The sequence below is a fragment of the Cololabis saira genome, chromosome 17 (assembly GCF_033807715.1).
Source record: "Cololabis saira isolate AMF1-May2022 chromosome 17, fColSai1.1, whole genome shotgun sequence".
NCBI lineage: Eukaryota > Metazoa > Chordata > Actinopteri > Beloniformes > Belonidae > Cololabis > Cololabis saira.
In genome coordinates, this window is record NC_084603.1 from 22,498,399 (window position 1) to 22,526,003 (window position 27,605).

Genomic DNA, 27,605 nt, shown 5'->3' on the forward strand with positions numbered 1-27,605 from the left:
GCATTCACAACATTTAATTTAAACATTTGAAATGTAATGTTTGTCAAATCTGACTCACTATAAGCCAGATTTTACTCAGTGAACAGTTCAGAGAAAGAGTGTTAAAGATAGATTTTGCAACAACACAGGGAAGTCATGTCAGCCACTGATGTGAGGAACATGTGTGCAGTCCCCAATAGCTTAGATTACTTCCCAATCTAATTGCCACGGGCCATCACCATTAATGGTAAACAAATCCAATGCTGGCCCTTGTTTTGCCTCTTTGTCTTTTCATCGCTCCTTCTCTTCGTAGCTCTTTGACGGGAGTGAGCGATGGTAATGGTGACCGTCTGTTTGCCCTCATTGCTTGTGGAAATCAAATTTATAACCTGACTACGGTCACCTACTTCACAGCCCAACAGCATCTGAGTCGCACATCTGGTCTCCAAAGCAATCTTGTCAACAAAAGCCACATGTTGAAAATGAGCTGCAACCATGTCTGAAACATAAGCTGTTTAACTGAAAATGGACCCTGTAAAGAAACAGCAGTGGGAGCTTCCTGTGCTATCATTTATTCAGAACACATAAGTAAAAAAAAGAAACTGTCATTGGCTGAAGCTCAAATGAGGATTCTTCTGACAGCTCCAGGTACGTGGCCTGCTGAGATACCTATCGGCAGTTGGAGATAGCTCGTTAGCGAGCGCCTTTGACTTTTCCTCACGTAACTATCAGATGCCAACGGACAACTGCCAAATACTTAGTGATTTCCTGCCGCCTCGTCTCTGAGCTTGGACTAAAATGTCTATCTGGGCATGTTTTCTGGGAGTATTTTCAATGGCTCATCTGTCTGTTTACACCTGCTATACCTAATAAACCACTATATCAGGTGTGTGTGTGTTTAATAAGTGGTCAGTAAGTATATGTGGGTATATGTTGGTTGGATTTAAAATATTTCAAAGTATAAATATTATAGCTTGTAGCTTTAAGAGTTCAGACTCTTGTTTATTAGATTCATTTTGGTCTCTTACTTTTTATGGTGCTTTTTATTTGAGTATGATACTATGATGTTCATTAAATAGATAAAAAAAACATGTCCTATGAATAACAATTAATGAGACCTTGAGTTGGAAAGAACAGAAAAGAAAAAAGTATTTAAGCTATTTATAATAAAAGCCAAGGTTTCTTAATGTATTTTAATTTGTCAGCCTTTTTATTTTCCAGTTCATTCTAGGATAATACTGTACATTTCCCATAATGCCTCATAACAATCCACTTGCTGCAATGCATGATGTTGACTTTTTCCAGGTATTTAATGTATATAAATTAATTTTTCACCTCTCAGATTCACATATACCCAAAAACATATATATCTTTGTAAATATTTGACAACCCTTAGATACAATGACCTTGTTTGTTTTAAACTGATCTTATAGAAATTATATCACAACCTTGTACATAAGTCTTTCACAGATGACTGATTTAAAAAGAAAATCGGTCTGTGCTTCAATCCCTCTTTTGCTCACATACTCCAGTGACCCTGTCCATCATCACAAACAGTGACAAAAAGATACAATGTGGTTTAAGGACAATAAATATCATGGGCAAGATGGCAAGCAAAAGCTGCTAAACTTATCGTGAAAGCCTCTTTTATAAACCTCTTTATGCATTCACTGCAGGCCATACAGAATGATCTTTAGTGCCTTTTTTAAAAAAACAGCAATAAAACGGCAATAACCCTCCATCTGTCTCGAGGTTTTGAAGGCAAGATCATCCTTGTTTTCTCTCCTGGATCTGCTCATAAGTCTCTGCACTCTGATTTGGTAGCAGTTTGTTCTATTAACACAAAAAAAAAACACTGTAAAAGAGGAGCTTTTTCATAAATCAATTAGTTTATAAAATCATTAAATTCATCAGATAGTCCAGTAAAAAATGTGACTTTTTTCTGAAAGGAATACCTTGGTATTCTCCTTTCAAGCAACGGGTTGGACAAAATAGGGGCCATTTACTCTTGTTATTTCAGGTGGTTTGTAACCAGATTATGATATATCATATTTAAAAAAAGCTCCTACCAAACTGTAGGTTAACTTTTGCACTTTAGGAGACAAAAAAAATAGTAAGTTGACAGACAACTATCTCTCAACCAGACAAGTCAAAGGGTAAGACAGCCTGCTGGCTGCTTTTCAGCGGCTGAATTCTGTTAAACTTGAACTGCCAAAATAGCAGCGGTGAGATCCGGCAGATGTTACTTCCACATGGTGCTTAATTAATGATTTAGATATAGCTGTTAGACAGATGGAGACATTTACACTTTTTATGATCTGTGTTTATGTCAAAGGTTTCCGGCACACACATTTTGAGAAAATATAGCCATCCGAGCTTTCATCGAGACTCATGATGTGCAAACGTGGATTAAGATTCCAGACAAAAATCCCTTTCAGGATGACAGTCAAATATTGCAGGGTCACGTTCCTTCACTGACAAATTAGGAGGCAAGTGGCTCCATTTTAAAGACCCCTCATTTATCAAAGCAACAACAAAACAACAGATGTGTTTTGACATTTTTGGGATTGTCTCTCTGTGGTGGTTTCATGATTGTTGGGAATGATTTTAAATTTTTTTTTATGTAGATTTAGTTTTGGCCACCTATTTTAAGATGTGTCTCTTTATAGGGCCTTAACGTCATATTATAATACTATTCTGTCTCTCTATAGACATTTAAGAGTTTTAGCATTCCCATCTCTGTTGTTTTGTATAAATATGTGGTTATTCACTGTTTTGTTTTTGTCTATTTTTTAAGAAGAAATCTGTTTGATAAAACAGTCATATCAAACATACAGTCATGAGCAAAAAAAAAACAAGCAATACAAATTTAATGCAAAACAGGGAGAATGCCAATAAATACAAAGGGCTGTCTTTAGTTACCTGACATTACAGGGATGAAAGATTCCTGTGCACGTTATCTAATTAGCCTATTCATATTGTCCCATGAGATAAGCATGGAAATTTCTAAGAAAAGAAGCTGCACCTTCAGGCTTGTTTTCAAAGCAACTGTTGCCGCTGCCTCTCTGGGTGTTTTAACCTTTCGAGTCATCTACAGCCCCAGAAGAGCCTCTTGCTCCAGGCTCACACCTGCGTTCCGACTTAGATCAAGGATAACAACAGCAGAAGGGACCCGGACTCCATATTCACACAAACAGACACACAAAATCAAATAAAATAAGCCACATTATCAAATTGCAGAAGACGATCACCATGATTTCAAACAGTTGGTTAGGGGCTCCTTTGGTACTCTCACAAACTTACCATCCCATTTCTTACTGCACACTGGCAACAGTGTTACCATGGCAGCCATGGAAAGAGAGCAGTTTTTTTCACCATTCAGTCCCGCTGGAATTCTTTCTGCCAAAGCCATTCTTTCTGTCTATTCAATCTGTCCTCACGTTTAGTTCTTTTTACTGTGGTGAGACGGTTAATATCCCCCCCTGTGATCCTCTTTACAAGTCAGAATGAGGTGATAAAAGTGCATCGTCACGTTTTAACATTTATTGCTTAATTCCATGACATTGTGAAGAACTTATCAGTCATTAAAATGACTTTGTCTTTTGAGCTTTGACTTGTGTGATAACTTCTGTTTTTCTCCGTGCTACAATTATACTGCTGTTATCTCTATTACTCCGTTTGTGTCCCTGCTCGCTAGCCAGCCTGTTTGCATTTGCATGATTATCTTTTAATGCATCTGTATGTCTTTCTCATTAGTTCTTCATTTCAATGGTTGAACCTCTGATATGAGTCAACACTGTAAAAATAGAATTTTATATATATATATTTATATTATCTTCCCTCATTTGCGATGTTGATTACTAAACATGAGATATGAGATTACTCCTTTCATTTCATTTGATTCATTCGAGACTTGTCAAAACCATTGTATAACAATGTTAACACTAGTATGAATTTATGTATCTACATACAAACAGATATACATACACATATACACACATACATAAGCACACATTTTTGAAAATAAATAATCCCTTGTAAATAAATGTACATAAATAAATTAATCTATTTTAACTGAATGTACAAAATAAATAAATATATAAAATAAATCTATACCCAATGTGCACGCACCTATGAACATACATACATACTGTACATACATACATACATGCACATTCATAACAATACACAATGCACATTCACACCCACATACACAGTGCACCCTGAGAGCACCCCCACCTGCCCAACCTTCCCCAGCACAGACATACACCAGCCAGGCAGTGTAGACATCGTGGCAGCGATGAAGAGCGATGGGAGGAACCAGAGCCAAACCCAGAGCATTGTCACCAAGGGCCCAACACCCATGCAAGCGCGGCGCTCCACGCAAACCCCCCATAGTCCACAAGGACCCCCAGAACCCTGCCCCCGCCCTGCCACCAAGGGGCACCAAATGTGGACCACTGCTGGAACCCAAACCCAAACAACCATGGAACCAGAGCACGGCACAGCACGACCAGGAAAAGTGAAGGAGATCCAACTACCTCCCGATCCAACTTGACTTATCCACAAACACGCACACACCACAAAATATACACTCATATGTACAATCCTATTTACAGCGTGACAGTAATCCATTCAACTCTACCTCTTATGATGAAAATCATCAGTCTGAGCCTTTTCTTAAAGGGGACCTATTATGAAAAACATGTTTTTTCTTGCTTTAACATGTATAAAGTGGTCTCCCCTCAGCCTGCTAACTCAGAGAAGGAGGAAAGCAACCAAATTCTACAGTGTCTGTACAGCCGCCCGGATGATCCATCCAGTGTGATGTGGCTTCTACGAGCCGTTCAGATTCTGCTCCCGTCGTTACGTAACGATGGGAGCGATGCATGAAACCACACCCACAACTAACTCTGGCCGGAACAACAACAACAACTCCGCCGGCCGGAGCTTCCGCCATTTTCTACGCGTCATTCAGGCCCCGTTTACACGTAGCCGGGTATTTACAAAAACGGAGGCGTTTTCATCCGTTTTGGCCGTTCGTTTACACGGAAACGCAGCTCAAAGTCACCAAAAACGATCATTTCTGAAAACTCCGGCCAAAGTGGAGATTTTCAAAAACTCTGTTTTCACGTTTGCGTCTAAACGGAGGAAAACGGAGATTTAGGCTTCAGAACGTCACATTATGCACCAGAAACTCACCAGCAGTGCGACCTGTGTTTACAATTAGTTTGGCCACCGTCAATATTTTCTTGTATTTTACCTGTTTTATATTCTAAAGTCACACTTAAAAGTAACTCCCCCCCGTCCAGCCTCCTGCTCATTCAAGCCTGTGAGCGCGTCAGCCAGCAGCATGAAGCCTGAATTATGGTTCCGCGTTAAATCGACGCAGAGCCTACGGCGTAGGGTACGCGGCGACGCGTACCCTACGCCGTAGGCTCTGCGTTGGTGTAACGCGGAACCATAAATCAGCCTTAACTGGAAGTTACACACGTGTCATTTGTTGATGTTTTTCCAGGATTCTGATTGGCTGGAATGACGTTAACAGCGTTTTCATGCGGGTCCGTGTAAACGAGGATTTTTTTGAAAACGTAGAGGGGAAAATATCCGTTTTTGTAAATACCCGGCTACGTGTAAACGTGGCCTCAGGCAGCCAATCAGCAAAGTGCCTCATTATCATATAATTATCATACCCTGCCCACTCAGAATCCCTCATAGATAATGAGGTTGGAGAATGGGAAGATAAAGACATGGCTCAGAGGCTGAATTTCTAATTTATTTCGCAAACAAAAATCAAAAGCTTGTTTTTAAGACATTCAAGGCCTGTTTAAAATAGGTATTAGATGCCATAATACAGTAGGTCCCCTTTAAACAAACTCATGCTTGGATGTTGAGTTTATTCCAGACCTTCACACCACGGACTGAAGTGCACATTCTCTTCATGGTTGTTCAAACACTCCTGGTTCTGAAGTTCAGGCTTCTCCTGTAATCATAACCGCCTCTCTATTAGTAAAGAGTTTCTGTATATTATCTGGTAGTTGCAAAATATGAGACAGTGCCAGTTTTCTGACATGAAAGTTTAAAACATTTTTAAAAATTGAAGTGCAGATTGAAAGTGATCTTATAAAAGTAAAGTCACTGTGCTTCAGCTCAGTTCTACTGCCAGCTCTGTTTATCAGTTTACTCGGTTTACTTCAGATATACGACATACTTTAATTTGTTATCTCAGAGCTAGATTAATTTATCTGAATGTGTTCAAAATGTTAAAGCTGCCACAGCTAACAACTCTGGATCCCCCTAAGCATGATGCATGGTAATCCTTTAAAAGGGGGTGGAATCATACCAAATTAAAAAGAAAATTGAAGGGGAAAAGGAAACAAAATCCCTTCTTTTCCCTCCCTTTCACTCTCATTCGTCCCTGCATTAATGACTCCCCCTTGTAAACCCTACTTACATGTATTTATTTACTTATTTATTTAGAACACCATCATACTCATACACACCACACATGTGCATACATACAAAAGCGCACTCATACACACCTGATCGCAATCTGTGCAAAAACATTGATCTGTACTGTTTCGTTTGACTGTCTGTCTTGTTTGTTTTCTAGTGTAAATAAAAATGTAATTAAAATAAATAAATAAAAGGGGGTGGAATCTAAAACAAAACAGGTGGTTTTGCATGTTGCGACCATATTATGACACTGGCATCAAAGGAAACAGAATTTTGCTGCAGATTAGTGACATTGTTTGGTATGGAGTCATCTACTGCTGGTTGAATTTGTTTGTCTCTGCTGCCTAGTGAATTATATGCTATCCAGTCCTGCACATAGTATACATCTTGCATTGGTTTATGCACTGAAGTATCCCGTTTAATACAAATAAATGTGAATGATAGCTAGTATTAGTTCAGGGGAATTTAAACATCCATTTGAACGGACACAGTTCTCTTCCACTGTGTTGTACACTCGCAAATTATTATCAGAAATACTGGCTGGCTCTGATGTTCCTGCCTCAGTAAATGACTGCAGACAAAATATCCAGCACTGACGAGATTTTGATCACAGTGATAATGCACTGTGTAGTGAAGAAGTAGATTGAAGTAGTGTGTCTGGCAGTAAAGGATGTGTGTGCATTCACTGCTCATTACAAGGCAAAAAGTGTTGAAATGCAAAGATTTGTTCATGAAGGATAAAATGGGAAATAATTCCAGATTAGATCAGAGATGTTTCAGTACCACCTTAGCAAGAGGTAGAGATAAAAAGGGCCCACTGACAGTATGTTTTATATTTTAAATAAAACAAAACATGCCATTTTCTGCCTTCAGCGCCAGCTCATGTTTAACTTGGTGCTTGGTCCTTGTTACTGTAACTTTTCTCTTTCTGCCAAAACAATATTCCCTCAGTGTAGATAGAGTGATTCCTGAGACTGTGCAGACGCAGTGTGCTACACACGCGGTCACACGTTTACACACGCTTACATGCACATCTTCCCCTCTCAGACTTGTAAGAGAGACAACTGTTTGCTCGCTCCCAGCGGAAGGAAGTGTTTTTATACGGCTAAACTATCATGCTGTCACAAGAACCATTCCAAGAAGTCTCTAGAACAATGCTATTGATGTCATCTTCCATGCAATACCAAGATCCAAGCTAAAAGATAAAAATGAGCAAGAAAAATTAAAAAACAGTACCGTTGAAAAGACGACTGAGCAGAACAAAGCGTAGTGATAAATGATGCCAATTCACATTTCAGTTGTTGCCTTTATACGTGGAGTTTTCATGTCCATTCTTGTGTACTCTTTTTCCAACAGTCCAAAACCATTTGCGCTGGATATTTGCAAATATCCCCCCCCCCCCCCCCCCCCCCAATGGCAAACCCCAAAGAAAATGACCCTGAATAGGATGAAGCGGATATAAAAAACTGATGGCTAGAGGTAATCATCAGCAATTATTAAAATGTGACAGGTCGTTACAAGAAATGAATCGTGAACATGCCAAGGGCAGACTCATACAAAACTAAAAGCAAAGGTAAAAAGGATGAGTCTTTAAGCTTGGTTTGAAGATACCATTGTTAGCGTGAGACCTAATATCCCACAAAAGACTGTCCCATGTTATAAGAGGACAGTCGAGCTTTTGTTATGAGGTGTATGTGAGCTACTGAATAGCAAGGATGATCTTCAGTCTTTTATCCATGCTTCTGCAAACTGAGCAGAATATTCGTCTGCAGTATAGCGTTCAAAGTACAGTCAGAGCTTTTATTCAGATGCGTTGTGTTAACATCGTCGTCATGACAGTATTTTATTGGTGTTTGATAATGTAGAAACACATTTCTTGTTATCCTAAATAAAAACAATGCAACTCATGAATATTGCTGAATGAGTTGGAGCCAACAGCTTGTTTCAGTACAAATAGAAGATTTCACTGAGGCGTAAAGGAAGACAGCAGCACAAGCAGCCTGTTCCCGAGAAGAAGGTGACACTCTCCTCAATAGGCGGATTTCCATTACATTTTTTTTTTACAAAACAAAAGCCACAATGCTGAAATTGCAACAAAGGTGCACTGTGGGGGGCGTTGTTTCCATTGAAGTGTCTGATCTTTTTATTCTTTTAATTCTCCTCTAATCCATCAAAACCTCTCTTCAAAACAAAGAGAAAACAAGATCTCGAAGAAGATGGACTAAAACATCTGGAGTTTTGGACAAATGATTCCAACTGCTGCTACTGCTGTTGTGAAATTAGTTAAACAGAAGATGAAGGCAGCAGATGATCATTCAAAAGTTTAGTAATGCAGTAATGCATAATGATTGATTCGTGTTATAGTCCAACTACATCATATGAATGAGGCCAAAAACAGCTGGTTAGTAGATTTTTGATGACTTTAGATTGACCGACTACATCACATCGAGTGACATGCAAATGCAAAGAAAGTGTTTCTGGCACACTTTTGCACCATACTAGACTATAAACACATCTGAAAAACCATCGTGTGAAAGCATAAAAAGGTTTGTGTGACATTTGACAATTTTTACAAATTCTGCCGGTTTTTCGCTGCCATATTCATTTTTTTCACAATTCTAGATGAATGGAAACACGACTAATGAGGAAAACCCAGTAGTCTCCTCAAAAATCCCATCCATCACTACTTCCTAGTCCTTGTTAGACAAAAATAGATCAATCTGCCAAGTGGTGAAAATCAGCCTTCACCTGTCAAAGTGCAGGCAAGAGATCTTTCATCAAAACGCATATTGATATGCATGCCAATATATGGTATAAAACTTTTATATGCAGGTATACTTATTCACAAATTTTGAACATAATACTACAACGTAATGAACATATCAATTTGGTGTTTTTAATTTTTCATGCAGCCAAAATATAATAAAATCATATAGTTATTATGTTATATATGAATAGGATGGCACAAACATATTCACAACAAAACATCAGAGTATATGTGGTCCTCACTTTAAAGAGGGGCATTACATATCTGTAACTTTGATAGAGTTCTAGATTAAATTTTGAGGCAAGCACCATATGAGATTGAAAATAGATAGTGGTTCCCTTCGTGTACAACATCACCAACCAACACCAACAGCAGCCGTCTCTCATCCTGGCAGAGGTTACCTCCTAGGGCACGAGGTTACCTCCTAGGACACGAGGTTACCTCCTAGGACACGAGGTTACCTCCTAGGGCACGAGGTTACCTCCTAGGACACGAGGTTACCTCCTAGGGCACGAGGTTACCTCCTAGGGCACGAGGTTACCTCCTAGGGCACGAGGTTACCTCCTAGGGCACGAGGTTACCTCCTAGGGCACGAGGTTACCTCCTAGGACACGAGGTTACCTCCTAGGGCACGAGGTTACCTCCTAGGACACGAGGTTACCTCCTAGGGCACTTTTCTCTAACATATTACCTTGTCTTTCATTTCTCTTGTAATTTTCCACTTTCTCTATCAAACCTATGTTTTTATCCTAAAATTTAGCTATGCTTTACGTAAGACAATAGGGGATATATGTAATTTGGGTCTTAAATTATTGTTCTAGTATTAAAAAGTGACATTGGTAACTCACAAGAGAATCGACCCACTGCATTTACATTTTCATTCTCCGTAGTGTTAAAAGTCCTATGATGATATCTTATCATTAAACTTGCTTTACTTTCAGAGAGTGAAAGCCTTTATTTGAAGAATAACTTAGATGCATTAAAGACATACTGTGGAAAATTAAGGTTAATAATGGCAAGTGGGCAGCACCTACAGTGCTGGCAGCTTTATAATCATGAGTCAGTGGGGTTTGGTGCCAACGAGTATAATTTTGAGAATATCGTACATAATCTTTAAGGTCAGTTCTCTCATTGCTGGTTGGCTCCCATAAAAGGCAAAAAAATAAACTTTAAACATCACATTAGGCCATATTAATCAGGGGAGAGTGAGGAATAAAGGTCAAATACTTGAGATCATTAAGAAAAAGGAAAATTGAAGTCAGTTTAAAATCTCTATCTCACAATGAGCATGTGACAAAGAAATACAGCTGGGTTGGCATGAATATGCATCTAACACATCTATGTATCAAGCACAAACCCGTAACAATAATGTAGCCCCATAGTCCATTGCAAAGTCAAAAGCTTGCAACTACACAACCCACAGATTTTACATATGACCACCAGCTGGTTAATGTCCACTTTATGATTGTTTTTCACAAATGTTTCATGTGGTGCTCTAGAGGCACCTGAGTAGGTTTGACTGGCAACTGATGAGTTAAAACACAGTTCCAGTGTTGTAGTCCTATTTGATGATATGTTTTTTTTTCATCCAGACAGTTTAAAAATAACCCCATATGCTTCATAGTCTTTCCAAGAACCCGCTGGGAACCAGAGAAGGCTCAGCCGGGATACACATACCCCTCACCGAGCCTCTTCAAAGAAATAGGACACACAGAACTGAATCCTCTTTCCTGGGTTTGTTGAATTTTTTTTCAAAGACAAGCTGATTAATGCACTGAACATATAAGACAGAGACAAAAAAAAAGACCATCTTCATGAAACTGTGCATACAGGAAATGATAACAATGTAATCCCCAAATGAGGCCTTTTACCCCGCCACTTTAATCTTCCCAAAGATAGAGAAAACCATCATGAAAAAGCTTTAGTAGTTAATCCTGTTTCATTTATTTCACATTTTATTTGAGTATAGCTCTTTCTTTCCCTGATTTTCCCTTTACCTGTGGATCTCTTTAAGCGTGCGGGGAAGCGTGAAGGGGAAGGTAGTGCCAATGAAAAAAGAAAAGTCCCCACCGACATTTGTCACTGATTGTCATGGAACTGAATGTTTGTCAGACCTGGCTGACTGTGCAGGATTTTCTTTGTAGATGTGACTGAAGGAGGGAGTGACGCAGTCTTGCAGAGAACAGCCATGTTTCGTGTACATGAATGTGTGTCCATTGCTGGGAAATACCCAGCAGCACACTGAGCTCCTCTCAAACACTCACTGCTCACACCTCACCTGGATTTGTTCATGCGTTTTGAAGCCTGGTGCTTCTCAGAGTGATTAATGACATTGTTATTGCTTGAAATGTATTGTAATCTCGTCCTAAACCTAGGCCATCCTACACATAAGATATGATCCTCACCAGGAGCTGAGTTTCTGTGATGATAACTGAGTTTTTTTCCCACTGCGATTATTAAGATAGAGCTTGCTGATAATCAGTCTCACTGATTATGTTAGTAGTGGTTGGCAGTGACATCATTTTCTTTGAGATGACTGAACCAAAATCAATGCCAGCATCCTGATAATGTGAGACACTGTATTACTAAGCCAACTGGTGTATGTGTGTGTGTGTGGCATGTTCTGGGCTTATACTTATTTAAATGTAAAACGTATCCAGTGTAGAATATGCGGGTAATCCTGAGCCAGAATTGCGTTTAGCCACCTCCGAACCCTCTTGGATATGCAGGATGTGCCACAGTTCCATTTTTCCTTCTTTTTGGACGGTGAAGGCATGAAAGGGATGCACAGTTCCCAGGCACCCCTTTCTGCGATTTTCACAGCAGTACTCACTGGATGAAGCAATGCTAACATCTTGCCTAAGAGGTCATGCTGACACAGTGAGGCCACTCAGCAGTGCACACCTCCTAAAGATGGCAATAAGCCCAAAATTAGACCCGTAGATGCATTTTAAGACTGGTGACCACATACTCATAAAAGACTGGCTATTTGATGCCTGCAGTTACCATGAGGTTTGAGTTTGAGTCAAAGCTATTATGACTGAATTGTCATTTTATGGACTTGGTATGTTCTGGCCATGGAAGAACGGTACAGTAATATCAAATCTGCTCCTCAACAATCTTTAGTTCACTAAAGCTGGTGTGTAAACATTCACTCATGGTTCTTATATTAGTTTTAAAATATTTTTTTCCTTTTCATTTTAGTAGATCATTACATCACTTATTTACTGTTTAGTTAAACAGTAAATAATGCAAACAAAATTCTCAGCAGGGTCCACTTATAATCCCTCCTGTTTGAAGAAATGCTTCCATTCTCATGTTTATTACATTTTCAGTCATATTATTGCGTTAACCTTTCATCGGGACTTTGAAGCTTGCAACTGTCTGGCGAATTCCAACAATAGGAATTTAACTAAACAGACTCAACTGTAACAATATTGTGTGAAAAAATATTTTATGGCCATTCCCAAGTGGTGCATTGTATGTTTCACATTTTTATGAGTCTCCAGCACTCAACGGTATTCTGATGTGCTGTCCAGGTCATCAAAACACTGACACACATAGTCTTTGTGAATATTTTTTAATGCCAAGGCCACTGTACTTCTCTCTTGTCTACAGACAATATGAAACTGTGTTGTCGCCAGTCCTTTCAGGTGACTCCATCATTTCGCTGTCAGGGCTGTCCTTTCATCATCTCTATATTTTATCTCTTATTCATCTTCTTTTTTTTTCATCCTCTCTCTCAACCAGCATGTCTCTCGACTCTTGCCGTGGGTAAATGATGTGCTATGGATTTGATAGCAAGGGAACTGTTTTATACAGTCTCTGGTGGCATGTAAATTCCCACCTCATTTACCAAGACTGGTCGAGTCAAACCTCAAATGAGGCCATAGCTCCACACTTAAGCGTCTGTATCTGGAAAATACACATAACATATTGATTGGAGCAGATTGGTGAGGGCGCAATACAGCTTGGGAGAAAGGGTTGCTCAAGATGCCTGCGTAATTTACTCTCAGGTTCTATTTTTTTTCTGGGAGATTGCAAGCAAATGTTCACACAAGAAATACCAAAAAGATGAAAAGAGGATTGATGGAAATATCATTGTCAGTCTCTCCTGGAGTTTTGCAATCATGTAAATGCAATAGTGAATGCAATTTCAAGTAATACTTGCATTACTTGCTTGAACAGTTCTGTCTAATCCTTCCAATACCAACACATACCGTGTGTAATTGTAGTCTGTGCATTCAATGTTCCTCATAAAATTGTCAAATATAATTAACGTCTATACTTATTCAGTGATCAAATTACAGGGTCTGTTTTATGAATGGGAGGTATTAATATATTTTTACCAAAAATTCTGTGGTTTGTGTATTATGACTATAATAGTGATTTTGCATATTTTAGACATTTTAAACACTAGAAGTCCCAGACAGTGGGGGTTTTGTATACCAGATACCTTCTTATTCACAGTTAGTCATACATTGACATTTGAGCAATTTTTGAGTTATCTGAATCCTATTTCAAAGCATTTGCTCCTTCTACTATGACAGATTAGTTGCACAGGAAACTACTACACCTATAATAATTGAGCGATAATAAGTATTGCACTGGCATAATCCCCTTCTACATGCCAATAAGAAAAAGCAGTTTTGCTGTGGTCAGCTAATGGTCAACTTTGACCACATATAAGGAAGTTGCAGGAGACAGTTGGTGTGTTTTATTAGCAGGAGTGAGTGTAGAACCTAAAGGCTGGACTTTTAACAGTGGCAACCTCCTGCTCAGTCATGTCAGTCCTGGTGTCAGTGATGGACCCGTTGGGGTCCACTCAGTTACCAAAATAACGCACTATACCACTTGTTGGCAGCAGCACACCACTTTCACTTTTTACCAATCACCAGTAAATGAGAGAATACAACAATGATGGATAACAATAACAAACTGAAATTAATTCAGCATTGAAAGAGCTGTGACAGTTGCAGCTCACCTGTTTGCTGCTTAAGGCAATGCTGCTGATGAAAAAGAAGACTCAAAATTAAACTGCCAAATAAAACTACCCTATACCCTAATTTCCAAACACAGTCAAGTCTTGACTCTTCCACTGTATCATTATGCATTGTGTCTTTGTTTTTCACGAGAGAAAGTTAATGGCTAGGCTTTAAAATAAACAATGACATACGTCTGAAGCTTCACAAATATCCACAAGAAGAAATTTCCACATTGCCATGATAACACAGCCCAAAACTGTTGATGGCTTGGAAGACATTGCTTGTCCGAAAAGGCTCGAGGTACATGTATACCATGAACGTCAAAAACTGAAGTAGCAGGCACTGAAGCAAGTGTGTCTTATCATCATCGTCATTATTCTTATTATGGGCATGCCAAGTAGTGGCATGACCATATTGCAATCGTCCAAAACGGCCCAAAGGGCAATGTTGCTAGCATTTTGCTAGAAAGCAAAAGTCGCAAAAATCCCACTGCGCAGCAACAGGTGTACAGCATGACCCCGCGAGGATATGGAAGAAAAAAATCGCCAAAAAAAATAAAACACGCCCGAGAAAAACCTGAAAAATGAAGGCGATATATTAGTATACAGAAAAGGTTTCCCTTTTCTTCCGCTTATTATTATTATTCCGCACTTTTCCGTCCGTCACTGCGGCCCGAATCACAACGTGCACCCATGCATTGCATACATCATTAGATGCGTCTCCATCGTGCCTTGATAGGCAGTACTTTTTGCAGTCAAAAGTGTTACCATGGCAACGCTAGTGTCTAGCAAGCAAAAAAAAGGGCAAAAATTCTGTACCTTTTTACTTGACCATACTTTATCGTAAAGACATCATTCAAATGTTCAAACACTTGGCCCGATTGGCAGTAAAGGGCCGTATAACCTCATTATGCCAATTATTAGTTTTTGCAATTTTTAACTTTCAATTTTATGTCAAAATCCAGGCCAAATGGCCCCATTCATTCGGATGGGACTATTTACCATGGTGAAAAAAACCCTCTTTGTTAACGTAGCCTGAACCCGAACATGCACCCACACATGGCATACATCAACACATGTGGATCCATCGTGCCTCGAAGGGCAATACTTTTCTCAGTCAAAAGCGTTACCGTGCAACGCTAGATGCCTAGAAGCGGAAAAAAAGGTGAAAATTCAGACGCTTATTGGTCGGCTGAACTTTATCGTAGAGACATCATTCAAATGTTCCCAGACTCGGTTCGCTTCGGACCAAAAGATTTTTCAACCTCATTATGCCAATTATTACAGTTTGTGTAACTTTCAATAAAAAAAAGAAATGTCCATTTGACTTTGGACGCTTGTTGCTAGGCAACAGGTTATCGTAGGGACATGATTCAAATGTTTCAAAACTCGCCTCGCTGTGGAATACAACATATTCAAATTTCATGAAGCTGTGATTTACATACATTTTAAGTCAAATGCCTGCCAAATGGCCCCATCCCCAAAGGTTTATTAACAACCTTTAACGGTTTATTAACAACCCTAAACTACTTCTTGGCCATTATTAACAACCCTAAACCACACCGCCTGCAGGGAGCACAGGAATGAATGCAATACAACCATAAACAACTCAAACTGACATAGAACCACCCCGAACACAAACACTACAGCCCCAAACCAAAGCAGCAAGAGGGGTCAAATGGGCAGTAGGGCATGCCCATATCAAAATTTCCTGAAATTTTCTAGTTATTACATTATGATTGTTTGTTTTTCTTTCATTGTCTTCAGCTAAACAATATATTTTACTGTAACAGAGTTATAGGTGCTTATTTCAGCTCTGGGAGTTTCATAATCTTTTAAGATAGAAAAAAGATACTTTGAATATCACAAAGACAAGATGAAAAATCTTTACTTTGTACATTGCTTTAGAAATGTTCAGCCCTAAGTATAACCAATAACTCTACCATGAGAGAGTAACATTAAAAACTGCTGAAACAGTAAACTAATTGAAATTGCAGTGTGGCAAAGCCCAATGAACTAACACTTAATTCTTGAACACGGGGCACACTAAAATGCTATCAGTGAGCCAACAAATAGTGTGTTAGAAACACCTTGGGCTGTTCTTGTCAGGCCGAGTTAAAATGCTGTCATAACTGCACTCATTTCCACTGAATGATTTGCTGCACATAATGACTCCTAATTGTCTCTGTGAGTTTTGTTTATTTGTGTCAGACTTCACTAATTTTTTCATCACAACAGTTGGCAAAAGTGTTACACTGAGAGTTTATTCTGAGGTTGAAGGATGGAGGAGGGACCCTGTATATCCAACATTATAATGGGTTCGTCATCTAAACTCTAAAGATGTAATTACTCATCCATGAGATTAAGGATATTGAGGAATGTAATTAAAATCAGTTTGAGGATATATCATCCCTCAAAGCTGAATGCACAGATCAAATTAAATTCCTTGATTGGACGCTGAACCTCAATCCACACGAGTAGCTGGATGATTTCCATTAGAGACGTTTACCTCTTATAGCCAACGTGGCAGCTGAATTCCTCTGTGCGTTCATCTCTAACGACACGCATTAAAGCCAAGACAGTCATCCTCAGAGACGGTGCCAATGACAATGTTAAAATATAAACACACCCTTGCCCATGTAGACAATTGCATCATTCGTTCCACACGTGAGCTTTTATTAGGCAGCACTGACGTACACATCTAAAGATCCCATGGCAGAGAGAACGGGCTGGTGGCATGGCAAAACAATACACAAAAAGAAAGACAGACACTGTGTCGCCTGTGAGATGGAGAGTATTTTATCCTATAAGAGTTGGCTCATCTCTCTGTGGTTACCAGTTGCCATAGCAACATGAGCTGGGAGTTCCATCAGTTTGGCTGTTCCATAGTAGGAGATCATTGGACTTGAGACAGGTCAGCACAGGGCACTCAACCGTGCAGCCGCACATTTGTTGACCCCACTTCCTCCACACTTCAACTTGCCCTTACATAAGTTTCAACTCAATCAGCCTCCATTTATTTCAATTTGAAATCTTTTACCCACCAGATTGTTACCAAAATCATCCCACCTCACCTTTGTTTTTTCATTACTCCAACCAAATACACTTTTTGAGCCATTTCTCATTTCCTGCCTCCAGTGCACATTTTTAATCTTGACACACTGTCTTACTCTCAAATGTGTGTAAACCACCATCTGCACTGTCCATTTTTCAGTCTCTTCTGTTTTTCTCTATTGAATTTACTATTCAGATTGCCGGGCTGGAAGACCACCGACTTACTCACTGTGCACCCTTCAAAAGCTTGAGCTTTAACACATGAGAGAGCAGAGGCAGAAAACCTTCACATTCAGCTTACAGGGGGTCTCGGAAGGCACTTAACTTAAGTGTTGGGAAAACACACGCTGGTGATTGGTGGTGTGAGATCATGAGTGAGGAACAATGTAAACTATGTTCTAGACACCTTTCCTTACTGTGACAGCATGATCTTGAAAGACCCTCTAATCCTTTGCACGAAGGCAACAGTGGATTCAGTGTGTCTGAATGCGTTCAGAGAACATCACAATCACTGTCATCTGGGTAAAAACACAGTCATGTGAACATTTTTCAGTCTGTAAAGACTCACTCTTGACAGTAGCAGTCCTGGTGCAGTTGTAGAGGATAGCCAGCTCTCCAAACACCTTTCCTGGCCCCATGGTGCAGAGCTTGAGGCTCTCCTTCGTCACCTCCACCTTTCCATCTGAAATGTGCACAGAAATGCAGATATGCCATTAGTTGTAGTGTCATTCAAATCAGATTTATTTTCCTGGATGGTAACTCAGGTGTGCAAGTCCATCCCTACATTCAGTTTGGATAACAAGCACACTTTAAGTGAGGAAATAGAGTCGATGACTTGTGTCTGAAGCTTCATTTCTGACTAGGTGATCTTGATTCACTGAGCTAGAAAAAACCATCCAATCATTTTGCAGTGAAGAGTGTCCAAGAATTACTCGCCTTATATCAAGGCCAGTATGACACAAGAGACCCACTTTTAAAAAAATAAAAAAGCTTTACATCTCACTGACACAGCATGATATGGCTCGAAAGCTAAGGATTTACATGTAAGGTGTTTGTTACCAAACATCACAACACTAAAATGGCTGTGTAAAGACACAATGAAGTGCTTCTGCATACCTTAAACAATAGGTAACAGGGAAGTAGACACATTTTTCAGAATTTATATTTCACCTCATCACATTCTCTCTCCCAACATGATACGTATGCACACTTGGTCCAAAGCCTTTGAAGTCATTTTTTTCTCTGCAGGAAAGTACAAAAATTCACAGAGAATAATCCCTCACCTCAAACAAACATCAGGAGACCACAGCCAAATGTTCTCTGCAGGTTAAATTACTCAGGATGCATCACCATAGTAACTGAAAAAATTGTTTCTGTGAACGTTCAGGTAACATAACACTGACTGCCAATGCAATCTGTGTTATGTTACATGAAACTGTACTAATGGTACATATTATGAGTGTAGTTTCTGATTAAAGTATAATGATTATAATACAACTATACAGCTATAGTTATTATTTTCAGACACCATATATACACTGTTATTTATATTCAAGTCATGCTCTCTTATATCCGGCATGCAGACATAAAGAACGTGAAAAACAGCACTTGTACCATCTTTTAACTGCGAGAAGACAGCATACCAAGGTCGTTCAATCTGAGCCAAATGAAACACGACGATTGACTCAAGAGTAATTTCCTATACAAATGTCTTGGTGTCGTCAAACTGCAATCTCCAGCTCCAACCGAAGTGATGTGAAGCTGAGTATGATTCAGCAGAGTTCAGAGTCAACACCTGAAACTTTGAGGCCATCGTTCATAACTCCGGTGAGATAAGGAGTTCAGGTATCTTGGGATCTTGATCATGACAGAGTGAAGAATGGAGCGGGAGATCGAGAGGGAGATCGATACAGCATCTGCAATAATGCAGACTATGTACCGGTCGGTAGGGGTGATGAGACAGCTGGGCAAAGGGCAAGGCTTTCCGTTGCTGTACATTACTACTCTCAGCTATGAACCATGGGTAATGACCAAGAGAACAATATCACTGATATATGCAGCTGACATTAATTTCCTCTGCCGGGCGGCCGGAATCTGATTCCTTAGATGATCTGGTTTGGGCATCTGGTTAGGAGGCCTCCCTTGGGAGGGGTTTTGAGAGTTTGGGGCTCCAAGGGAGATGCAAGACACACTGGAGATATTATGTCTGTAAGGTAACCTGGAAATCTCTCAGTATCCTGAGGGAAGAGCTGGGCGAGATGGCTGGACACTTTTTCTAAGGATACACCGAAGTTTCCACTTTTTTCCTCTTTAGTCTATTTACCTCTACTTATAATACCATACAACACACATCCAATTATAACTCGGAGCAACGTAGATTTAAGTAAATTCTCATTATTTAAACTTATTTGTATAAATTCATTCATGCTCAATTTGTGCTATCCAGTGCTCTTTTTTGAGTTCCATCCATCCATCCATCCATCCATCCATCCATCCATCCATCCATCTTCTATACCTGCTTTTATCCTTTGCAGGGTCACTTTATCTGTAAAATTGGAATGTACATTTTTTTTATCTCCTCTTATTAAAAATATTTTAAATGAAAAGACAAATAAATAAAACAAGAATGTTTTTGAAAACATGGACAACAGTGTGTAATCAACAAATTAACAAATATATGACAAAACTATATAAAAAACTATATGCACTTACATTTTATGTCTGAGGTATTGAGCATTAGGAATATTTATATTTTTGTTTAATAAGTGGATTTTTATGCTTTACCTTTCTAATATAATTTAACCGAAGTTGCACACATGTTCACACAATTCCAATGTGTCCTGTGTCAGAAAGTCCATACTGCTTCAAGCCCCTTAGTGCAGCTTTGAATGCATCATGCGTGCGTGTGTGTGTTGTTATCTTTCAGCATGATTTTGAGGTTGTTTGAAGACATTTTTCTGCCCAGCAGCCACCACTTTGTACAAATAAAACAAAAGAAAACACACTTCAATGTGTCTAGACAGCACACGTGTACAATCATCTAGGTGGAGCCAACAGCTGAAATCAAGTGAATCATATATCTTTCTCATACCGAGAGGCCCTTTGCCCCTGTGGCCCAGTTGCTGTAACAGAGCTTAGACAAGCTTCATTTATGTATGCTTTCCTGGAAGCTCAGAATTCCAGCAGGGCCGTATCTCTGACTCACGGAGCAAAAACCCCAAGAAAACAGCAGAAGTCTGCTCAAGGCAGCAATCAAATATGGTCAAATGATGAGGGTGGGCGAATAATCCACAAAGAAAACTGCTTGACATGTCATCTTGTTAGAAGGCCATGCCCCCCCACCGATAAAAAGCCTGTTAAAAAAAAATCTCAAATTTGTGGTTGCTTCAATCATAATGGAACTAAGACGCCCACTTTTAATCTTGCATGACAACATATTATCCATCACCACTCAGCATGATACTGTAGACTAGTTTCACTGAATTATTTGCCTCAGTTGCCTCAATTCCTGCAAGAGAGTTGAAGATTTAGGAAGAAGCGTCTTCTCCTAAAAAGCTGGAGAAAGTCCACTGAAAATTAAGTCTGACAAAGACAAATTACTTGCTGAATTTCAAAGCTTTTACACAGTCATTGCAAAACAGATGCAGTGTATATATTATTGCAGATAACTGGTGTCCTGTCTCATATGGAGGTTAGGACAGAGCAGATGTCTGACTACAAACAGTCTTCTGTGCAGACTGAGACCCATAAAATGAATTCCTGGGAGGTGAGAGGTGACGCAACAGGCTTGTTTTGGAAAGCTGCTGAGTACAGGCCGTGAGGGAACTGTTGGGAAAAGAAATAATTCAATTAATCATTTAATCGGAATTCCACAAATGATCTGTTTTTAGAAACTGCCATTCAGAAGTTCACACGCTCCCCTCCAGACATGCACACGGACACATTTCCTGTTTTTGCCTGCAATAAATCATGCTTTGTGACACTGCTTTGTTTATCGACATAGTTTCAAATTCACATATTCTCATATGCGAGGGGTTTTGAAATATAATTCAAATTTCAAACCACGCAAATATTCTTGCATTACGGAGACAAGGCAATATGAAAATGCAACTCATTTACATTTACAGAGCCTTTTATCAACACTCATGCAATGTCCAAAAGCAAATGAAAAATGTGATAAGAATATGCACATCATACGCACAATGTTTACTGCTATTAGCCTTTTCACTACTGATACACGGCAGCTCGTCGTCCTCTCCTGAGGCTGTTTCGCTGTGTTAATTGCTGTTTTTATTTGAATACTTGTAGCAGTGTGTCATAGCAGGACACATCACGACAGACCTCGAAGCACTCAAAATCAGCTTTGATTCTTGCTGAATTTCAAATTAAAATGCTTCTGGATTAACTTTGCCCCTTGCTGGTGCTGGAGACTTTGCAGTTAAATAGATGAAGAGGGATTGAAACTCTCGTCTCTGATCTAAAAGGCCAAATTATTAGCCATTTATTTTATAAACTCTGTGTTTTACAGACAAAATCTGATCTCATCTCATGTTTGTGCTTTTAGAAGATATATGATGGTACAACTTTTAATTGACCCAAACCATTACATTGAATACCAATGATCTATAACAGAAATCATCTTTCACTGACTGAATCTTCGTGTTTTTAAAGTGAACTTAAAACAACAGGATGTGTGGGAGTTCAAATCTCGTAGGACCGAATACAACCAACATCCCGTGCTGATGAGCCGTGTTCTCCCAACAAACCTCAAGGGTCAAACTGCCCAAAGCTGTCACCATCCATTTGAGCAGTGGGAGAAAACTGACACTACAGCGGGTAGATCATTGTTTTATCCTGCTAGGAGACTTTAGGCCATACAACACTCGAATTGACTACTCCGACTTGAGATCAGCGCTGAAAAAAAGAAACAACACACTCCTTCTAACAGTCTAAATGGTTTAGTGTAACTAACACCATGGGAAGAAAGCAGACTAAAGCTGAAAGCTCTTTTGGTTAAAGCGTGGGATATATCCAACAGGGACCACGGTGGGATCAGAAAATTTCAACGTTTAAAAAAAAAGAAGGAAAATCTGCTCTTTATTTAGAAAGAAAAAAGAATGTGGTCCCTTTAGTAAATCACTGAGTGTAGTCTCTTAAAAAAGAAAGACCTTCTCAGCAGTAAAAACCCTGCTGCTTATCTATAAAAATGGAGATACATATAAAACTAAAACAAATATTTTTAATCACTGATGAAGTAATGTAGGTCACATTAAATGTATTTCACATTCAAAGATTTTGAATTATAAATGTGCATGTAGCTTTAAAGCCATTTAAAGTGACACAAAGACAATTTTTAATTGGAGGTTGAAAAGCTTTTATGACACTGTCCAAGATTGACTTGCTCAGCTCAGTTACTCTTGTTTCCACTTCCATCTTCACTTTATCAGGCTTCTTAGTCTCCTCTGTCATGATGTTGGTTTTCATGCAGCTCTATGTGCTAGTTTCATCTGTGACATTGTGCCATAATACACAACTTTTGCAAGAGGTGACTGGCGCAGATTTTTGCTCTTAGTAGGGACAAGGGTCCATAAGAGACGGCACGTCCTTAAAGTAGTGAAATGTTCAGGCAGGCATCTCACCCAAGCTCCATCACGCTTCCCATCAAAATCCAACCTCTTCCCCAATTTCCCCCTGCACACATTCAACCTATGGAGGGAATTAAGTTATGTTCATCACCCCCCAGTTGCTCTATGTATGCCAAATCAATGAGAACTGATTAGACTGGAGCCTAAGCACCAAAACATCATGGGGAAAATATTCAAAGTCTTAATTTAGAGAGTTGGTGGACTGAAATGCCTTTGTGCTGCTTGGACAATTAAATAATCAAAATTCAAAAGAAAAAAACAAATTTCCACTGATTACAAATCTGTCATAAAAACAAAGACCAGATGTTTTCAGATGCAATCATACATTATCCTCCAGTTAAAAACAAAACAAACCCTCAAGTTTAAAAAAAATGCCTGAGTAAGCTGGAGCCAAAACCACAAGAACAAACAAAGATAAGAAGAGAGAAAGTCAGTGCAAGTACTATTATTAATCAGGAAGGATGGCTTGAAATGGGATCAATTTGCTTCAAGATCAGAGGACCCAGGCACTGGAAGAAAAGAAAAAGAAACCAATACAAAAAGTAGTGCCGAAGCCAAACCCTGTTTGTGTAACTGTGTGCTAACAGCAGGATGCTGCATAGACAGCCAACGCAGGGAGAGAGCATGCCATTAATGGAGTCTGAAGTAAGGATGTGTTTCCCTTGAACTATGAAATGCAAATGTTTTGGTATTCTGTAACAGAGGGCCGTTAGCTTGGTGCCCGCCACCTGCTGATGCTGCAGCGCTGTGTTTTGAACACGCATCAGCAGGGTGCACGTCTGACCCTGGTCCAGCAAACACAACTTCTACACTGCATGTGCATCTTCAGCCATCTACACACAACATAGCAAGGCACAACAGATTGTGTGCAAAGATTGCAATTTCAGATCACTATTCTTAGATACTGAAGATACTTTAATATACTATTCTGTCTTGGATCCAAGGTGTCTTTTTTTATCCCCTAAGTCTTGTACAGTCAGCTGAAACTTATACAAACCATATAACAGGTTAAAACTACACATCAGAAGGTTGCTGTTGGTTTGTTTACGTCCTCAAAGCTGATGACTGATTTAGTTTTTCTCCATAAATGTTACCTTTAACGTTGCCAGACCTGTTCACAAGTGGTATCTAAAGAGATTCTATCCAAAGAAGTGAGACGAAAATATATATTTTCTTTTTTATATAAAAATGATACCATTTTCATGGGTGGAAAACATGTGTTTTTAAGGTCACATTTATGGCGCAGGGTACAGCTGCTTTTTTCATAGCAATTATTAGACGATGTTAAACTAATATTAAAGGACATAGAGCTTTTATGAAAGGACCCATACTGTGCCCACAAACGCAGACACAATTTCCTGCTATCTTGATGAAATGTCTGTGATATGTCTTTGTCGAAATACCACAGAGATAAATTCTAAAAGCACCCTTCTCATCTGAGCCATTTCAGCTCTGTTCACACCAGGTGGTCTATAAGTGGTGGTGGGAGGGCTGGGAGGGAGATGGCCCTGAAGAAGACTCTGTTTCGGCGTTTCCAATCCACTGTAGGGGTTCAGGAAATTACAGCAAGATATCAAACTGGGAGTTAAAGTTAGGAACATTGAGAGATTCCACTCTGACCTGGGTCTCTGAAGTCTAGTCATCACTAAATCAGAACCGCTCAATTAATTACATGTTTACATACTTAGGTGGCACCAAAATAAAGTGACAAGGTTGGGTTATCCTAAAGTTTACAGTTGTAAGTAACTTTAGATATCCAAACAGATGCTTTGAAGCAAAAAATAAAAAGAAGATCAAGAAAAGGTGCGTCGTCTTGCACCTTGATGTCACGAGCAGATATTTGCTCTTAGCATGTTCCAAAAAACTATCCTTGATTGTTTCAGGCTGACAACATTTCTGATACAGCAGTCTCCCTTTAACATGTTTAAACCCTTAAACATTGATGTCACACCTTTTAAACCACATGTGCCATTATTGTTTGCCCATTTTATCTCAGGACATCCTTTCTATCCCTTACCTGTAACCGAGAAGAGAGGAATATGTCCACAGTTAGAACTAGACCAACATCTGGTAACAGACAAGTGACAGTTACCTGCCATGGCTGCGGTGCCTTCACTTCACTTTCATCTATTGTGTCTTTTTTAAGAAACAGTAGAGGAGCCCGATTTTTTAAATTGATAGGAATGTGTGCTGCTCTTCAGATCACATCTGAGGGTTTGTTATAGCTGACATCAAACAATCTTATTAAACACATGCCATTTGGAGCAAGAAAATAAGAACAAAGAAGACAGGAGAGTCTGCACAGCAAGACGAGTGAGGTGAGAGGTGTAAGAAGGCGAGCCTGAAGAGAGGCTTGAACAACAAAAGAGCAAGGCACAGGAAGGCATGGGGGGGGGGATCTGATGCTATATATGTGAGCACAGCTATGATATCACATGCCACAATATCATGATGAGATGACAGCACTTCACATCTTTTTCAGTTCAACACACGCGCCTTCATGCAGGGCTTTAGGCATGGCGGAAAATTACACTGCAGCTCTGTACAAGTGGATTGGGGCACTGTAACCAGCGTGCTGTCAACGGGATACAAAGAACAGCTGGTTTCATTAATTCTCTATCATCCTACCTTGGAGACAGCGATTGGGCACGAGCATATTGTAGCACCATATGTTTACGTAACAAGCCTTTCAGCTTTACACACGGTTACTTCAGTCAGTCAAAGTGAAACAACACAAGTTAAGTGTGACAGTCACACTCATGTCTGGACCTCCCTGTTTCCTCTCTGTTTTTTTATTTTAACATTATAGCATCCCCGGTTTCCTCCCCGCTGCTCTACTCCTCGTCAAACTCTTATCATGGAGGCTGTGTTGACAAGTTGATCGGTTGCCTGAGCAGGGGGCAGTGAAAATTATCATTTTGTATTCACACACTCAATCGCAGCCTTGTAATTAGCAGTAAGCATCCATGCTATGTGCAGCCACCGTAGCATTTCTTTCAACGCAGATCATTTAATTAGACAGCTTCAACATCAGCGTGCAGAAGATTTTGACATGCAAACTATTACAGCCTTTTTTTCCATTTCAGCCGCTTGTTTTAAACATGGGAAAGCATTTGTTGGAATATCCCGTTCATTTTCAGCCGCATGTGTACTGAAGCTGACAAAGGCTTTAGTACATGACTGCACACTTTCACTTTGATGCTGTTTTCTTAAGATCACACATTTATTATTTTGTTATGAAGTCAAAGGTTTATTTAGTAAAACTACCTTGAAAATGGGGCTGTAATTTATATTCCCATACCCTATTTCAGCTTTTGTGGTCTCTGTTGTGACTATAACTGAAAAGGGCTACAGTATGTCAGTTTTTTCTCTAATTACAAAATGGTATTACAGACAGCAATACCGATAGTAGGCTTATATTAGCAGCTGCTCAAATAAATGATATGACAACACATAAATTAACCCGTCCTCATAACAAAACAATCTTCTTTTATCCTGAGATCTCAGAATGATGAAATTCTGATCATGAGATAGTGGCATTAAAGAATCATTTCAAGACTCCTGGATATATGCACAGATATTCAAACATGCAGCGTTTAAACGCTCCACTTGCATGAAACATTTTTTTCTTTTTTAATTCTGGCATTTAACCTAAAGGGATCTTAGTTTTACCTGAGTTTAACTCAGGTATAAACATGTGTGATGTAAAGGATCACACAGCTTTCACAGCTTTAGCTCAATTGCTGTGACTTAAAAGAAAAAAAAAAACACCTCAACCTCTACAAGTCTTTTTTGTGCGTGGTTGATTAAAGTTGAAATTAAAGTGATTTTTTTTTCATCAAAATAAGAAATGTATTTCACCCTGCACTCTAATTTTTATTCTTATCTTTATTTTTCATAAGTATACTCAGTTAGGACAATGCAGTCACATGATGCACCCTCTTGCAAGAACATCTGCTTGGGTATAGGTTGGTTGATGTCTTCAAATTAAAGACTATTTGTAGTGACCTGTTTATTCACCAGGAAACACAAATACAATCAAGACTACAAATGACCAGCTATAATCACTCGCTAAAATGCACTGCCACTTCTACCAATAAAAGCGGCGCATTAAAGACACAACCTTGAGGATGAAGGAAACAGAGCTCATTCAAGGCTGCTGTGATGCCCTTTCATGTGTTGTCTGACTGTGTAACTTAAAGTCCCCCTTAAGATGTCAGTGCATATCAATAATGATGATTCAACACAAACCTGAGAGAGCTGAGGATAAAAATCATAAGCTCTCTTTCATAACATGCCCTTTATTTAATACAATAATTAAGTGTTACTTTTGTTGGTGAATGTGTAATCAGTTTCACACTAACTTCAGAGGATAGATCTTAAAATCTTACCGTACTTCTGTTTACAAGGCAGTTTAACTTTGAATGAGTTGGATCCACACTCGCTTCGGTGACACTGCAGTCACATCAAAATTAATTTGCTGCCACCGATGGCACTGAGCGCACGTAACATTTGTACAATGTTTGTAATATTTGAGCGTATCATATTTGAAATCATTGAAAGGACAGTCTCTTGAAATGTGTCATCTCATTTCCAGGTGGATCCTAAAACACATTAAACTAAACACAACAACAAATTTGAACATGGATGTAGCACAAGACATGAGTGTGAGCAGACATCAATATTAGACCAACACAGACAGAACGCTGCAGCGCAAATA

The 27,605-nt window shown here is 39.3% G+C and overlaps 1 protein-coding gene across 2 annotated transcripts in view; it reads right to left on the minus strand.

Moving 5' to 3' along the window:
- Positions 1-27,605, minus strand: part of LOC133463243 (cGMP-dependent protein kinase 1) — a 104,022-nt gene that overhangs the window by 54,071 nt on the left and 22,346 nt on the right. For both annotated transcript variants that reach the window (XM_061744663.1, XM_061744662.1), the window contains exon 3: positions 17,809-17,922. In XM_061744663.1, coding sequence (XP_061600647.1) covers positions 17,809-17,922 — 114 coding nt within the window. The remainder of the gene's footprint in view (positions 1-17,808; positions 17,923-27,605) is intronic.